General features: G+C 43.8%; 1 protein-coding gene and 1 long non-coding RNA gene across 7 annotated transcripts in view; one reads left to right on the top strand and one right to left on the bottom strand.

Moving 5' to 3' along the window:
* FARP1 (FERM, ARH/RhoGEF and pleckstrin domain protein 1) overlaps window positions 1-17,592 on the bottom strand; it is a 288,033-nt gene that overhangs the window by 50,675 nt on the left and 219,766 nt on the right. For all 6 annotated transcript variants that reach the window (XM_070239941.1, XM_070239944.1, XM_023621750.2 and 3 more), the window contains 5 exons: window positions 15,811-15,906; window positions 13,875-14,038; window positions 13,061-13,129; window positions 10,891-10,966; window positions 9,502-9,751 (listed from right to left, as the gene is read on the bottom strand). In XM_070239941.1, coding sequence (XP_070096042.1) covers window positions 9,502-9,751; window positions 10,891-10,966; window positions 13,061-13,129; window positions 13,875-14,038; window positions 15,811-15,906 — 655 coding nt within the window. The remainder of the gene's footprint in view (window positions 1-9,501; window positions 9,752-10,890; window positions 10,967-13,060; window positions 13,130-13,874; window positions 14,039-15,810; window positions 15,907-17,592) is intronic.
* Window positions 10,510-17,537, top strand: LOC138918419 (uncharacterized). Its single transcript, XR_011427836.1, has 2 exons — window positions 10,510-10,999; window positions 16,962-17,537. It is a non-coding gene; the product is annotated as an uncharacterized lncRNA (long non-coding RNA).

Raw genomic sequence — 17,592 nt, 5'->3', positions numbered from 1 at the left:
GGAACTTCAAACTAGCACTGCTATATTTATGGATTTCAGTTTATCACCCAGCCCAGAAACTGGCTTAGCTTCTCTATCTTTTTAATGTAAAATGCATTCCTAATTCTTCTCTCCCGGCTGCTCTGGGGACGCGGACTCTGCAGTGTGGCTCAGACTGCCGCGGCTCTGGACCAGCTCTGGACCAGTGGCAAGCAACGCGCGGGAGCAGAGTTCACAACGGTCAACAAGCCAAGGTCACACCTGTCTGCCCCTTTCGAGATTGGGCACAAGCTGCCCAGTGACCACCTACCTCCTCCAACTATATGAAAAACTTAAGAACAAATTCACATGAGTCTTGGAAAAGAGAAATTTCTTATCTATTTTTCAAGTAATAAAAGTGGCATTTCGAACACTTCATTGTGCCTGTCCTGTATTTTAAATTGCTCAATAAATTGATAATCTCCATTTTTTAATTAGATAAGTGTTATTTTTCCTGTTAAGGAAGGAACTACAAAACATGACATTTATTTTGAAAATAGTAATCCACAGATTTGTTAAATATTTAAATATCTGAGGATGAGAATATTGATGAAAATGAGAACATTGATCACTTTCTCAAGTTTTTTTTGAAAATTTTAAAAAGTGCAATTATTATAAAAAGTGTCTATGCTGATTCTTCAGTATTCCCCCAAATAAAGTTATTTGGCAAGCTTCTAGATGCCATTCATCTATCATGATTTGTCTCCTGTTATTTGGTTCTAAAATATAGGAAATTTTATCTCTATGTACCCAGAATATGCTCCAAAGGCACACGTAGGAAATACATTACAGATGTAGGTTTTCATCTATTTTTAAAAAGGCTCTTTTTAAATCCATAATCTCCCTCTAAAAAAGAATACAATGAACTCTCTCTCTGGAGGTTGTCTGCATTTGAAAGCCAGTTAGCAAAAGTTCAGTATTGTGTTGAATAACGGGTAGTCTCCGGAACAGGCAGGGTTCACTCTAGTCTGATAAGTAAGCTGGGTCCCACCCCAATGGAGTATGTGAAAAAAGCTGACAATGTTTTATTGAAATTAGAAGGTTCCACAAGAAAAACCTGGTTATAGGGTTACCAATCAGAGTGGTGTGGTCCTCTTCTTGTTACATGAGGTTGTTGAGGGTAACGTGTATGTGCTTCTTAGACCCAGTTCCTTTAAGAAAAGCTTTATAAGCAGCTAGACACCAACTTCGCCGTTCATCATCAAGCAATTCAGAAAAGCAGTAGCGATGCAACTTGCAGAAAAATAAAAAGAGAAATGCTACTAATGGAAAAATGATAGCGAATGCACTAGCCTGTTCTTACGTATGGGGAAAAATTATTTTTCTTATTTCCAGAAAAGATAAGGAGAATTCTCCTTTGTTTGAACATGGTGGTGGTAGTGGCGGTGGTGGCAGTATTTGAGTTGGGGAACATGGTGCGTCGTACCAATGAAAAATACCATCTTGTACTCAGGACAAAGCTTCAGCCATCAGTGGGAAAGAACAGTTACAATTGACAGTTTTTACAGCAAGATACCTGTTAGGACAAGTAAAAGCCTCTTCAGTTTAGATTACAAGAGATATTAATACCATGTATACACTGTTAGATGAGTTTGGCCTTCCATGCTTAAAGAATCACCAAGCTCACTGTTATTGGAGAAGCCAGCAACCTTGCCAGTATAAATCCATGCTTTATTGAGATACCGCACTTTTAGGCTGCGGAGAGAAGATGAAACCAGACAACATCTGTGAGAGCTTACATTTTAGTTACACATCACAACTAAAAACAGCTTACTGGCCCTGAGAAGCCAACTGGGAACGAACTAGGAGAGGTCTTGTCTACATTCCCACCTCCCCCTACCCCACAACAAAACACACACAGCTAAATTCTGATATGACCTTTGTAAAGTCTGCTATTCCCATTCAAAACATGAAGCCAACCCTTTGGTAGCTGTCTGAGCTGCCCTATGTAAGCTACTGCCACAGATGCTCTCTGTTTCCATGAGACCTCTCACCCAACTACAGTGATCCTGTTCGCTCCCAAAGACCCCTACTCCCATGCACACACAGTAGAAAACGCAGGCTTGTTAGAAGATGGAATCAGAAAAGTAAAATCTTCTATTTACCTTCTACTTCTCCACCCTCAGTGAAATATGGTACCACCGAGCATGACCACTCAGGATGCCTCTGTGTTAAAGCTTGCTATTTAGTGAACAGGATCACTGTATTCTAAAGGAAACAGGTACTCCAAGTACAAATTGGTATTCAGCAGTGTAAAAAAAAAAAAAAAAGACATCAGACAGTGCTCCAACAATGCAGGGAACAGAAGGTACACCATGCTCTGAGGATAAAGACAGAACGTTGAAAAAAAAGCTTTTTCTCTTAGGTAGGTACATGCTGACAAAACAGTGCATACAATGGGACAACAGAAAAATGTTTTCTTAAATTCATTAAACAAATGACAAAAATGAGAATGAAGTCCCCAGCCTTTTCTATTTTAAAATTAATTTGGTGTATTAGAAATTTTTAATAAAATATTTTATCTATAGTATTAAATATACACACAGAGAGAAAAGAAGGGAATTGGATTAATAATATAGGCCAAGCTTGTGAGATTTGGTTAGTTGGGGTTTCACGGCAACTTTCCAGGCAGAAAGGGGGTGAGTGCAAGGGAGCAACCCATCGGCCACGTAGGCGCGTGTGCAGAGAGCAGCAGGTGTGTGTTCTCGACTAAGGAAACCCTATCTTTGGTCCTTCTGTACATCACTGCAGGCAGAGAGACAAATGCTTTATTTCTTACCAAGGAACTCTGAGGCCCAGGAAAAAGCAGTTGTTAGCCCAGTTTCATGAGCCAGAAAACTTGTCCACAAGTAATGACAGGCTCATCACCAACCACTGCAGGCTCCAAAATGACCCTTCTACTGTTTCCTCTTTGAGAGCTAGTCAACAACCCCAACCCCTAACAAAGCAGAAGCACTGCATCCAAAGCCGCTGCACCACCACCACCTCCACCTCTCACTCCAAAGGAGAGTTAACCACTCTTCCAGGCTCTTTACACACACACACACACACACACACACACACACACACACACACGGTTTGCACTGCATTTTGCAGTGATTTCTAACTACTCCTCAATATTCTGAAACTGTGGCCCCTGCCCCAGCAGGACGCTCAAGCACTCGCAGGGCCATTCCCACGACTGCGTTAAGCAGCATCAGCCTTGCAGTTAACCGTCTACACCAGGTCTCAACCACGCCTGCAGATCAGACAGCCCTTGTCAACAGCTGACTTTTAATCCTCCCTACTTTCAAATAGAAAGCCACCCAAGACATATCAGAGTAGCCTGATCTAGAACCCACACAAAGATGAAGATGAGCTGCCTTCCACAGAAAGTTATAACCCAATACCAGAGGCCAAGAAGATGCCCAAGGCTGTCTCCATGCTAAGCTGTGATGTTTGCATCTTTCAGTCCACTGGCATTGAAACGATCCCGAACAAATCAGTCTATTCAATTTTTAAAGCTTTTAGGAAAAGAAGATTTTCTAATTCTTCCCTAGCTCCCACCATAGTGTTTAATCGCTTTCACTGGAAAAGAAAAAAAGTTCTTTGTGCTAGAAGTTTCATCTATGTTTGTTGGAGCGATGAAGTTTATTTTATGAAGACCTTTTTTTCAAAACAAGACTCTACCCACCTCTTCCCAAACATACATATGGCATACGAATCAGCATTTACAACTTCTATTCATAGGGGAAAGATCTGGAAATCTCTGGGTTACCCAAGGAAACTACCAGGCACTTTTGATCTGTGATGCTTACAAAGCTTGGCCAAATCATCATGGATATTGTTTTTCTTTCCATTACTATTTTTTTTTTTAATAAAAAGAGAACTGCTCCATTAAGCGGCATGCTTCTTTTGATCGAACAGTTATGGCTTCATTTTCAATACCAGCAACTGGTGTTAGAGGTATGCACAAGTGTACACTGGAGTCCCCTCTCCCTGTATTAAGTTTCACTCAACTAAACAGAAACAGATGGATTAAACTAACAAGGAAAAAGCAGCACCAATAAATTCTTTAATGTTGCCAGGGTAAAGTTCTTTAATTACTCACGGCTTGTGGAAGTTCATTCACTAGTACCTTTCCTTCCGTGTGTTCTGACAGATTCGGCCAACAGGAGTGAATGTAAAATTCATCAGCGAGCTACCAGCAATGGGTTATTCTGAAATGTTCACCTCTTTCAGGTTCAAAGAAACTGACTCTTACAGGGATTGCATAGAAAGACTCTGAGAGTAACTAAGTTCATGCTATCAGAGGAGGGATACAAAGGAGAAGATGCAGCAAAAAAGAGCCTTTCTTGGGGAATGCAACTCTTTAAATTCTGACTAAGAAGAAGAAGGGCCTAGACAAGGAAGAGTGAAGGAGATAGAAACTCAAAATAAACCTAATGATGCAGGGGGCCCCCAAATTTCTTAATTTAAGGCTGGGCCTAACTGTGGCCCAGTTACTCAATAATGGCTACACAATTGCACCAAATCCATTCTGTGTTGAAATACAGAATAACATTTTCAGTGGAAAAAGTTGATTAAAAGCATGCGAACACTGATTCTAGCCATGAAAAAGGGAGCTGTATGCACATTCACAATGGGTTTAACAAAATTTAAAATGACAGTTTAATATTTTAATTTTTTCTTCTTTGGAAACTAACAACACAATCAAAACGATTCCAGGGCTAATACCAAGTCAAATTTCTGATTCAGTTGAGGACAGACTGGATTCTGTATACTTGGTGGAAATTTCAAGAAGCTCACGCTGTTTTAGTTTCGCAGGCTGAGCTTTTTTAGCATGGCTTGGTTTGAATCTTCAAAGAAGTTCTTGAGAGTAAAATTGGAAGTATTCACATTTTAAGTGCAGGCCACGTGGCACAATTTGGTGAGATAAGTCTGTGAGAAATTCCCGAATATGAATCACATATGTGGGAAGAATCTGGCCCACAGATTTCCTTTAATTAAATGCCTGTCTAATAAAATATCGTCAATGGCATACAGGCGACTGTTAACGGAGCTGGAGCAATGCATTGTAAGGTCTGGAACTCATTAACTGCATTTCTTCATGCAAAGAGAATTTCTCGCATTTTTATTTTGTCCTAACAAGCAGCAACAAAGTCAACGGCAAAAGGGTCTACAATTTACATATTTGAAATACTATCTAACAAAAGATATGAATGCAACGAGGCCCTGCAGTAGCCCTGAGCAGCTTGAAGATTTCTGTCTCTATATATGGTTTGCCTTCCATCCAAGGCCTCAGGATATCATTTCATAGAGCAGCCATTATCTGAAGACCTGGGTTCCTTCTTGACTCAGGAGACCTCTGCACTAGCTATTGTCTTAGAAAGACAGGTTGACAGGCCTTGGGAAACCCTTTGGAAATCTGAAAGAATTCACAGGTCTCTAATCTCTGCTGCCCATTCTTCACACCCAACCCCATCTCTCACCTCCCTGCACTCTTACTTCAACTTTCTCCACGTGCACGCCCTCCTCGTGCCACACAGTGAGATTCTGGAGGCCAGGGAAAGACTTGGGGATTGGAGTCTCACAGAAGGCAGAGGGCATGGACGGTGGCACGGTGGAGGCTGTTGGGTGTCCCTGACCTCTGTGCTGTGAGAGACCACGTCACCTCAGCGAACTGGCTCCACCAGGTTCAAAGAATGTTTACATTTTCTCTCCCACCAATGCTTGGGATCTTCATCAGTGCAGGACAAGCTCCCTCAGAGGCAACTAGTGAATATTCTCAGCACTTCAGGATATGTGGCTTTTGAAGAAACTACACCCCCTCTCTTTTAAGCACCACTAATCACATCAGGATTATTGCTTTCATCAATACTGGCCAAGAAGCAGAAATTGAGTTGCTTGGCTGGTACAAAACCAACCCAAGAAAAACTCTGAGCAACCCCAAGAGTGGGAAGTCTTGTCAGTACAGAACTGAGTACACCACCGTTGATCAGCTGCTTTTAAAACACTTTAGATACAATCTCTTCTTTAGGAAAAAGCAAAACGAAATAATTATTGGAGTATATTTTGCTTTGGAGGTTTACATGTCATCACATGCTTCACATTATATGCCGCGTGAGTCAACACCTGCTGCTCACTGATATTTCATTCTCAGACTGCTGGAGAACTAGAGGCAAAAAGAAAGCTCACTTGAACAAATCATCTTCACAAACCAACCACAGGATTCCAAATGTGACTCTGCTTAACTCACATTCGACTAAATTTTTATACAGCAAAGCGACATCTTTTTCTAAGTCCAAAACAGAAGGTGCAAAAACATGTTAAAACTGCAAAAACCTCACAGTCTAATAAACAGTAGTTCCTCCTACCTAGTATGGACTGTAATGGTCCAGGTAAAGTCTACATGATTCCTGGTCTGCACGTGATTTTAAGGACTAATCCACACAAGATTCTCAAAAATTAAAATATTGAATCAAAAAGGTCCTATTGCATCAAGATATCACATCGAATAAAGAGCTGAAGTCTGGAGACCGAGTTCCAGTTTTGGCTTTGTCATGCAATAGTGGTCTGACTATGGGATGTCTTGCAACTTCGTCAGAACAAGGTTTCTCATCCAGAAAGTGAAGGTTTACCTTCAGTGATTGCTGCGGCCCCTTCTAGTTTTAAAATTCTGTGACTCTTAAAATACAAAAATCTAAAGCCAGACATAAATAGACTACTTCAATGAACATCTTTCAAACTGTCCAATAATCAGTTTGATTCATCAATCATGCACTGAATCAAATGATTAGGAAGACAGAACAAAAGTTTCTGTAAAAATGGATTAAGTTTTCAGAATCTTTAAAAGCAACTTCTTGACATTCATGTGGACGGATGATCATTTGTGAACCATGAGGTCAGTCAGTACTTCTATTTTTAATATACTGCTGCCAAATTCTACTCAGTTTCCTAAACATGCTTAGTGCTTTCCCTGTGAGAAAGTCACATGATGAGTTAGTAAGGCCACTGGCATGGTGGACCGTCAGGGATGCATCATTGTGACAACTCCTTTCAATAACTTTATAGTTACTTAGCATCTAAAAATTTTACTCTGAAATTTATCTTTTTTAAAAAAAGTACCCAAGACTCAAAAGTACCAAATAATAGGCATTAAGAAAAGCGTTTCATTTGTGAGGCTTTTCTTACTCTGCAAGCAAGCCAAAAATTCAGCCAACACTTTCAAAATATCCCACTAGATTCTACAAGGCAATTGTGTCTGGCTGAGAAGACACTGGCTGACTAGCAAGACCACCTGGGGAGCCCAAGCGGCACCCCAGACCAATCAGACCAAAATTCCCAGGGTCAGGGCTCAGGCATCACTAATTTTTAAAATGTCCCAGGTGATTCCAATGTGCAGTTAAGGCTGAGATCAACGCAAGTTAAAACCAGGTTCTTCATTCTAAAATGCAGGAATGCTGGGTGAAGGCACTGGCATAGGTGGGCAAGACTTTAAAAGAAATCAAATCTCTCACTGCTTATCCTTTCTTTTTTCCTGCACAGAGAAACAGCCAGAAGACACTGTTCTCAAGAGAGGACACTGTTCACAAGAGTGTGAATGTTAAAAATGCGCATAAAAACCAAGCAAAAGCAATCACGCTGGAAAACGGTCCTTCTCTGTGCTGTGTACGATTCAAAGGCAGACATTTGGTTTGCTAACCTCCTGGTGACAGAGTGCCTATTGTGACATCTTACTCTCTCCTAAATCATCTCTCAATAGCATTTCTGTGTTCCACCAAGAGATTCTGACAGCCAGAGCTGTAGCTTCTTAAAACATAACGAACAATTTGACCCACCAATGCTAAACCCCAACCAAACCAGCAATCCCATGTAAATTACAGTTCATGAAGATTTGGCGACCTTTATATCATCTCATATGAAGTCTGGAAAGAAGAAATAACTCCAAATTCTTCTGATCAAAATATTCATTATTCTTGACTAAGATTTCACCCACACTCGATCTCAACTAGCAATCAACTTACATTTGGCCTTGACTTTTGTCAATTCCTCCCTTTATGAGGCACAGAAAAGCAGCCCTCCTTTTAAAGAAGGGGGAAAAAGTAAAACCAACACCTTTCCTGGGATCTCAATGATATTTCAGTCAACCAATAAGAGGGTGATCTGCATACAAAACTGAACATACAAGAAAATTTCCACATAAATACAGCACACTATACAGATAATTAGATTCATAATAAAGTATTTCTTCCTAGCCTTGAACCAGAAAGACAAACAATCTCCTGGTAACTTGTCATTATGACTTGCAGTTTATCTTGTCCACCTTTTTTGGACAGCAAGCCATTGTGTGAAGTTGTGTTTTTCTGAAAGCTTTTAGAAGTCAGGCATACCCTATCCAAACATGTGCCTGTCTAAAACTTCCTCTAACAAATGTTGATTAAAAATTAACAAGTCACTAGAACAGATAATCTCCATTGAAACCCTGGTTTCAATGACTCCAGGTTCCCAACACTTGAAGACACGCCTTCTAGTCTCCTCACTCATCCTCCTCGCTCAAATGCAGGCCACCCAAGGACTTCTGACTTCTTGGCATAGAAGGGGAATCCAGCACTGCTGGATTACCAAACATGAGGGGTTGGCTCAAAGGGTTCACCATTTCAGAGTCTGAGTCACTGGATTCAGTCCCACTGCTGGTGGAGCCCTCAGTCATTTGCAGGGGTGCCAGCTGGTCTGCCAGGCTACTGGCACACACTGACTGCACAACGGGGATCTTGGAGGTTGGACCCACAAGAGGTGTACCATTAGCCAGCATTTTACCTTCTGAACCAGTCAGGCTGGCCAGTCCTCCCTTTTTATGGCCATCACGTCTATCCATTGCCTCTGGGGTTGGTGCTACCTGGCTAAGGATGAGTGGATCTGTCTCTGACTTATTATATCTATTGGGAAGACTCCGTAAATATGGCCTTTGTGAGACAGGGGAACAGTTTTCACAATGAGGACCCTGGATTGGGATAGTATCTTCTCCCATGCTTCTCTCTCTAGGGTCATGTCCATTCTCCGAAACATAGCCTTGAGACCCAGTCCTGTCCCAACTCATATTTGGACTTGAACTTCTGCTGCTGGGAGACAAGGGGGTGGCCAGGGGACTGTGACTGCCTGCGCCCCTGAACATCTCATCTATCAGAGAGCTATGTCTTGGGAGTCGGGGGCTCCCACTTATATCAAAGGTTATGTCTGCTGAATCGTCATCAAGGAATTCTCTGGAAGGAGGCCGGGAGGACTTCACAGAGCGAGGGGAAGCCCTGCGCCTAGCCTCTATTTGCCTCTCATCCCTGGAGAGCAGGTAAACACCACTGGTCAAATCACCCTCATAATTGTCATTTGTTTGGGACCGTGACTGGGATGCTTGTTCCCTGAGAAGGTCGTATTCGCTATCTACATCACTGCAGTCAATGAAAGGAATGGAAGTGCTGCTGCCTCTAGCAGCCCTGGATGCTGGACCTGTGCTTGGCTGCGGGGGCTGAGGTTTACTCTGCTGGGTCCTATCCTTAACGACCTCCTCCTCTTCCTCTGCCATCGCCTTGACAGCTCCATCGGCCTTCTTGTTACCCACTGGGCTCTTCTGCAGAGCGGGGCTTTGGTGGGGCCCACGCTCCGCGCTGGAAGCGTTCAGTTCCTTTCCTTGCTGGCAGCTCTGGCCATCTGGGGATTGAGCACCTTCTCCAAGTGTAAGGCTGGCACTCTGCTGAGCCTGGGTGGGGTGGGGGCAAGAAATGGATGAGGGAGATGAAGAGAAAAGTGAGATTGTCACACAGAGCTGAAAAACAAAGACAGAGACACCCGAGTCTAATCTACTAACATCTCCTTAAGCTTCAAGCGTTTGAAAGGATTGCCAAGTAAAGGCTGTCCTCCACAGTGTCAGAACGAAGTGCTGACAATAAGTGGGCACACCTGAGTACATCTGGTCAGGATCCAGAGGTTCCTTCAGGGTGTGGAAGCTGACGAGGCAGGGTCTCCAGCAGCACAATTAGGCACTATCTCTGCTTTCTAGGACCCAGGAGCTCATATAGGGTTTCGAAAGTTTCTATGGAACAAGAGACCCTTTCTAGCCTACATGGGCTTCCCAAGGAAGTGTGGGCAGGAAGAGGAAGAAAGCACATCACAGACCCCCCAAAGCAAGTTGACATGGATTTCAGACAAATGACAAAAACCTTCTTTGTTCATACTTCTAAAGGTAGAATGGACAGGTTAAGGACTCTCATTGGATTCACACACTGAAACCTCCTTCATGCTCCTCCCCAACAAAGTTCTTATTCTCTTGTAGAGAAAACGCATCCAGAGACCAACTCCAGGGAAAATGAGCTCTTAGCACCCTCAAAGCAAGAGTGATAATGTCTCTTGTTGCCAACTGTGGTCGCTGCTGTGTAACATGAGCCCTGGGAACTCACCATCCAGTCCTGTGCCAGCGAAAGGTTCTGACCTTGGCACAGAATGGGAGCTATGCCCATCAGTTGCAAAGCAGGTCCTGATCTCTCCACACTAGCGCGCTCATTTAGCTGGAGGGGGGCTCAGCTCTGCTGGCTCCCGCGGATTGTTCCAACACTAAGCTGAGTTCAGGCCAACAGAGCAAACTTCTCTGTGGCAAGAGCGTGAGAGGGAGGATGCGAAGTCAGCTGAAAAACACTCCAGGGGCTGTGAGGCCAGGCTGAAGTGCACAGGACACAGAACCTGCGTCTGGTCAAAGCCAGGGCACGTCACCAGACTCTCCTCTATAAATCACCCCAAAGGCGAAGGATGAGGAACCCAGAAGCAGACTGTGAAACACAGTGCTCACTCAGCAGAGCAAGTTTGCTGAAAACAGAGCTATCCTAGTACATGACCACTACTGACTTGTTTTGGCACTTCTGAGTTCGGCTCTGCAGGCTGCGTAGCAAGACTTCTGATGGAATGAATCTTGCTGTGTTTCCTGGGAGAAATCACATAAGACAGCTAAAGTTAGGTAAGGTTTTCTTTCTTTCTTTTTTTTTTAAACGAAAAATAGCAGCATTAGGCACTTCCTCAATAACGAAGGCACCCAAAGTAGTTTGCATACATGCTCCCTGGCAGGAGACTCGGTTATCCTTTTCTTAACACTTGTAGGGTTTAGGGGTTACTTAGACATTGGAAAAGTTCTCAGCCGTCCCCCACTCCTGTTCCAGTACAGCTGGCTTGGAGCACTAGCCAATGAGCACTAACTTTCTAGTTACAGGAAAAGTCACCGGGTGGGGAGAAGTTGGCTGGGCCCACGCATGCTCTGAATTGCAAGCTATGGTCTAACAATATGAAACTGAGTCGTGTATTTTGGGTAATGGTTTTCTAGATCAGTTCTATAACAGACAGTTACCGCGAATCAGGGAAAGTCTTTCACAGGGTTAAGTTTGGAGGAGAAGCTCTGCCTGTGGCTGGATGTACGTATTCAACAGAAGAAGGATGTGGCTTTCCTGTCCCTCTCTTTCATCTTTCCCTTCCGTAGTCTGTGGGTCCCCTCCTCCCCAGCGAACAAGCATTAGGAACTTTCATACTCAAACGCATGAAACTATGTAAATATAGAGGGATTAAATTCCAATCAACATCCAGCTTTCCTTCAAAAGACTCCAACTTAATGCACAAAAGCTCTGGAGCACCCACATTCTGAATCGGAGAGAATTGAGCCACTTCTTCTTTGTTCCTCAAAAGATTAACCAACCGCAGATGGTCCAAGAAAATGATGATGATAAGCACGCAAACAACCCTCTGAACACGACATTTCTGGATGCAGCTGTGCATCAGGAGAAACATACAAGGATGGTCACAGCAGCAGGTTTGTTTTGTCAAAAACAAAACAAACTCCCAAACCACCTGAATGCTGATCCACAGGGAATGCGATCAATAAAATGCAATACTTTCATAGTATCATAAAACACTCAAAATAGATCTCAAGATCAGGGTAGGGTTTAAAAAGCAAGATGCAGAATTGTGTACAGCGTGATACTATTTATATAAATGGAAACACACCCAGAGCAATTCTACATATCCTTTCTGGCTGCGTGAATGCGGACAACAGAAGTCACATGAATTTGGCAGCTGTTGCCTCGAGGAAGGGAGGAGGGGAGCCGATGAAGACTATTGGTTAAAGGGGGTCTTAGCCGAGTCTGTAACAATGATAGCCACAAAAAAGAGAAAAAGAAAAAACCCCCAGAAACGAACATGTTAAAATGTTTATAGCTAATTCTAAATAGTAGGAATATGGGTGTTTGCTGTATTCTGTGTACATTATCGTAATTTTTACATGTATTAAAATGAAAAATGTTTAAAAAAAACTCCACGTGTGTTAAACAGTCCTTTCAAGTGCCGGAGGCTTGACCCCTCCCGCCTTTCATCTTTGACCCTCGGATTCCCTGCTTCTCCCCTCCAGGCGGCAGAGCAATGCTGAAGGGCAGTGGGCTCCAGGGGCCACTTACCAGCTCTGAGACTCAACTAACCAGCTAGTTACTCAATCTCTTTGAGTTGCAGAGTCTCTAGCTTTAAAAAGGGAATAAAATAGCCCTGACCTCACAGAGCTGGTATGAAGACTCTATGAGCTAGACGTAAAGAGCTTGGAACAGTGCCTGACACATCACAAGAGCTCTAAGCATTTGCTAACAATAACAATAATACATCCTGTGTCTTCTCATCCAAACTTCATCTAATTAAAAGGTTTATAGGAATATTTCCAATTCAAATCCCCAAATATTTAAGGCCTCGCCGATGAGTAAGTTTTCACAGCGCTTTATGACCCTGTCATCTCCTGCTTCTCCTCCTCCCTGCCCTCTGCCGGCTTTCCCTTCTTCACCTGGTCCTCTCAGTCTACTCTTCTCATCTTACCCTCAAGTGCGTGCCCCGGGCCCTCGAAAGTTCCTGTTTCACACTAAGTGGCTGAGGTTGACCGTGACGCAGTGACTCTGTAACTCACCGAGCGTGAAGAGTGGAGGAGCGACGCACTGTTGTTACCTGGAGAGAAGGGCTCTTCTCAAACCCTAAGTGGCACGGAAGTTTCTCTTACCTCTCAAACTGCACTTTCTTATGGCCTCCTTCTTTCACATAGTCAAGGACCTGCTTCTGAGTCCGCCCGCTGGAACGGAGACCGGGAGAGGGAAGGGAGAAGACACCAGGGCGTCTCATTTCAACACACACACGACACCCCATCGTCTTCACTCCCCTCCTTCCACACCTGGGGGATCGGGAGGCTCTTCCAGCCAGCCAGGGAGAAAAGCAGCCCTAAGAGAGCCTGGGTTTTTGTGACCATTCTGTCTCTTGAGATTTCCCTCATAAATAATAGAAAATGTTCAATTAACTGAGCCACTTAATAATCCTGTGCTTGCTTATTAATCAGCCACCCGGAGAGTCTGTCCGCTTCCTGAAGGGGGGATGGTTTCGTTCACTGCATATCTCCAACGCCTAGAACAGTACTTGGCATGCAGTGACACTCAAACGTCTGTTGAGAGAAGTGTGAAAAAGCGAACCCATGATGGGCCAGCGTATGGAGCATTCCATGAAGCTACCCCCAGAGCTCAACAGGACACTTTTGCATCTACAGAGAAAGGAAATCCTTTCTGGTTTAGAGAGACCCACTAGGAGTTACTGTGGCCAGGGGACTGCCTCGTGGCTAAGGAATATTCAAACAGAACTCGGTGAGGGCCTGCCAGGGGCCTGTGGGAGGCCGAGCACACATCTCGCTGCTGTGGCTCCTGGAAGCCGACCTTCACCCACCTCCTCGCTGCACAGCCCGGCCCCTGTGACAGACAAGGAAGCAGACAAGGAAGGTCTTGGGGAAAGTGTCCCGGTGGCACCCGGAGAGGTGTGAGGTGGACCCTTACCTGAACCGAAACGATGACCCTCGACTAAAGAGAACAGCCTTTGGCTTTGGTTTGGGCTCTTCAAAAAGTCTAAAAAAGGCATGATGTTCAACACAGATTTTCCAGAAGGACTTGCAAAAATCCCGACTGGCCATAAGGAACTCCAAGGTATCCTGGTATGAGCTCTAAAAAGGGAAGATATCACTTTGGTTTTTTTCCATCACCCACAGATTGAAAATGAGAAAAGGGACAGAAACCAAATTTGCCCAATAAAATCTAAACTGTGTATTTTACTATAGCATGACCATAAACTTACATATTTAGTAAACTACAGTTGTTCCTAATGACAAAATATAGTCATCATTCAACCATTTTCTTCCCCAGAGAATTCCTTAGAGGAACCGACAGAAATCAGGGGTACTCAGCAGAAGTCATAACATTTCTTTTGACAGGATTCATAAACAAATTGTGTTTACTTGGCTTATATTTCCTCCTAAAAAAAAAAAATCCAGGTGCTGAAATGCTTTTTTTGCCTCCTTAAAATAACTGACATACAATTCTTCTTTCTGCTTTCTCCTTCATGGTTCATGTCAACTTTGAATATTGGTCTTAAGTCTTTTCTCTATCAAAAAGCATATGGCTCCAGCCTGCAGGTGGTCCCAGGGACCACATAGGAAATGAACATTTTCTTTCTGGAGCACAAAAGCATCGCTCAAGGCTGAAAAATTCCTGTCCTTTGATTCTGGAAGGAGGATACGGTAATTTTCTATTTTCAGATCGAATGCTCCCAATTTAAGTGGCCATACTATATAAACAAAAGTCACCGCAGTCCTTAACGTTCCCGGCAGTTCCAACTATTTGGAACTCTGGGCTGTGCAGCTGCAACTTACAAAGAAGTTGTGCTGTAAGTTGGCCCTTTGGAACTCAAAATACATCTTCCCATTGAAAACAACTTATAATGGGTGCCTGCTTCCCAGGTCAGGCCATCAAGGTATATTTAATCCACACTGCAGTTAACCTGTAAGCCTAGACTGCCATTTGTAAACATTTCTTTCACGGGAAAAAGCATTCCAAGTTCTGGTTGGAGACATTAGCAATATATCATCCATCTCCACCATTGCCATTTCTGGCAGACAAAGAAGATGCTATTCTTCCCCTCTGACCCAGTTCCAGCGTAAGTGACATCTTTAGGGGTTCTGCGGGAAGTTGGGGGGGGGCCTGATTGGCTAATGAGAATGTGCTGTCAGATGTTTGGGAACAATCGTAGGGCCTTGAGAGTTGGGGACTGTTGCCACGTGGGCAGGGGCATGCCTGGAATATGGCAGAGTGCTGAATGGGGTCTCGAGGTGGCCCAGCTAGAGATGCAGCAACTGCACAGCTCAGTTCTTTGCCAGGAGGGGCTGCCTATATCTGCACAGGTAAGTGACCCTCCCCCCAGGCATACATCTGTGCCACATATTCTTTTTTTAAAAAATTTTTAATGTATTTTTTATTTTTTTAATGGATTTTTATTTTCTTTTTGTGGTGAGGAAGATTGGCCTTAGCTAACATCTGTTGCCAATCTTCCTCTCTCTGCTTGTGGAAGATTGTTGCTAAGCTAACATCTGTGCCAATCTTCCTCTATTATGTATGTGGGATGCCGTCACAGCATGGTTTGGTATGTAGGTCTGCACACAGGATCTGAACTGACAAACCCTGGGCCGCCAAAGCAGAGCGTGCAAACTTAACCACTATGCCACTGGGCCAGACCCTGCGCTACATATTCTTTACCTCTGTCTACTGAGAATGGTAGTTGTGGAGGTGCCAAGCATTTGGATACATCTCTCTGTACAGACACTCAGACACTTGAATAGCTGTTGGCCACAGCTTCAGCTCATGCCCTACCATGGCCCCTCCAACCCCAAGGACTCACAGGGCGGGCTCAGCGGGTCTCCCCTCCCTCCTGTGAGCCACTTACATTCGCATCCGGGCGGAGCTTGATGAGAAAGCGCTTCCTCTTGAAGCTCAGCTTCCGCACCTTCGCCCAGTTGAAGGCATTGATTTTTGTGAAACCCTATAAGAAAAGCATCAGCCAGTGAGCCAGGAAATGCATAATAAGCAACATGGGAGCTGGTTTGCTTTGCTTATGGGGAGCTGCTCAGAAAGAACGCCTTTTGCTGGAGAATTCCCAGGATCTATAGCTGTGGGATGATACCGGTTCGTTCCCAGATTATTTCTCACTAATCATATGATTTGGCATTCAAACTAAGTCTGCCTCCAGGGAGAGAGGAAGCTGGCCAAGTGAATGATAAAGAGAAAGATAAATAAAAATAAAAAGCATGACAACCACCACAGTAATTAGCAACCATCACTCATGGAGTGGCAGGCACTGTCCTAAGGACATTCCAGACCTTATCTTATCAAACTTTGCACAAAACCCAGCGAGACTTATTATCTTCATTTTACAGATGTGGAAACTGCAGCATGAATATATTTTAATTTTCCCCAAATCACACAGTTCATGTGGCACAGTGAGACTCCCGAGCACGTGCCTTAACCAGCAGCTGTTGTTAACATCCACGGAAGCACAGAGCAGGGCAGTCATCACCCACTTCGTCCACACTGGTCTGGCTCCCGTGCCCACCAGGCTTCCAACAGCACACGCAGGGCTGGGCAGGGGAGGTCCCGCCTTCTGTGTGTCTTCTAGGCCAGAGAATATTCTCTGGGAGGGACTCACACATCCTCATCCTTGACAGCCAGGTGGGCTGTGATAGAGGAACAGTGGGGAGTCGCCAGACACCAGCTCCCACCCATCCTGTCATCTCAACTAAAATTAGAATTCCTTGTGAGTCCACTGGCACACCAGGACCATTTATTTAAATTGGTAAGAATGAAGCAATTAGGCTCTGGCAAGAAGATTAATTCCAAGATACAGCCTTTGTACATGATTAAATTACTGAGCAGTTCTCAATATTTAGTTTAATACAAACACAATCAAAGCAAATTAATTCAATTGTGAGGCACTTCTTTTCCCCCTCTATGATTTTTAGAAATGTTTAAGGGTTTTGATTTTGAAGTTTAACGGTCGTACTGAAAACTACCTTTGGTTTATTGTCGTTTTCTCATCAGGTACTTCTGGATGGCCTGTGCAGGTCAAAAACTGTTAGGAGCAGCCCCTCCTCAAAGGCCACACTGCTCCCCCCCGACCCCACGAGAAAGCCAACTTCCAGAGCTCTCGGGACAGGAGTCTGGGATAATGAGTGTCCGTCCTAAACATCTGACACAGGAGCAGAGAATCACTGGGGCCATTTTGGTGAAATACGAAGGGGGAAATGCAACCAAACCTGGAAGATCTCAAAAAAGAGTTTCCGGTCATGCACATATTTACACCTTCAAAACTGGGCGAAATCTGACCCTCTTTCATGAGAAAGGCAGATGCTTTATCCAGACTCTTTTGAAACCAAGGCACAGACGACCCACTTTGGTTAAAAGAAAAGCCTCGAGGAAACTTTTGGGGTGAGGAATATGTTCACTGTTTTGATTTCATTGATCGTTTCACAGGACATACGTATGTTACGACTTATCAGACGGCACACTCTAAATATGGGCATTTTACTGTATGTCAGGAATACGTCAACAAAATTAAGAAAAAGAAGCATTAATCAATAAAACAGTGCAACAGCTGTGTGATCAACACAGCACACATTTCAGAGTGCAGAAAACCACTACGTCCTTAAGTAAAACATGGGTAAGGATCCGA

This window comes from Equus caballus, chromosome 17 (genome assembly GCF_041296265.1).
Source record: "Equus caballus isolate H_3958 breed thoroughbred chromosome 17, TB-T2T, whole genome shotgun sequence".
Taxonomy (NCBI): domain Eukaryota; kingdom Metazoa; phylum Chordata; class Mammalia; order Perissodactyla; family Equidae; genus Equus; species Equus caballus.
This window is presented reverse-complemented; position numbering and strand designations above follow the sequence as displayed.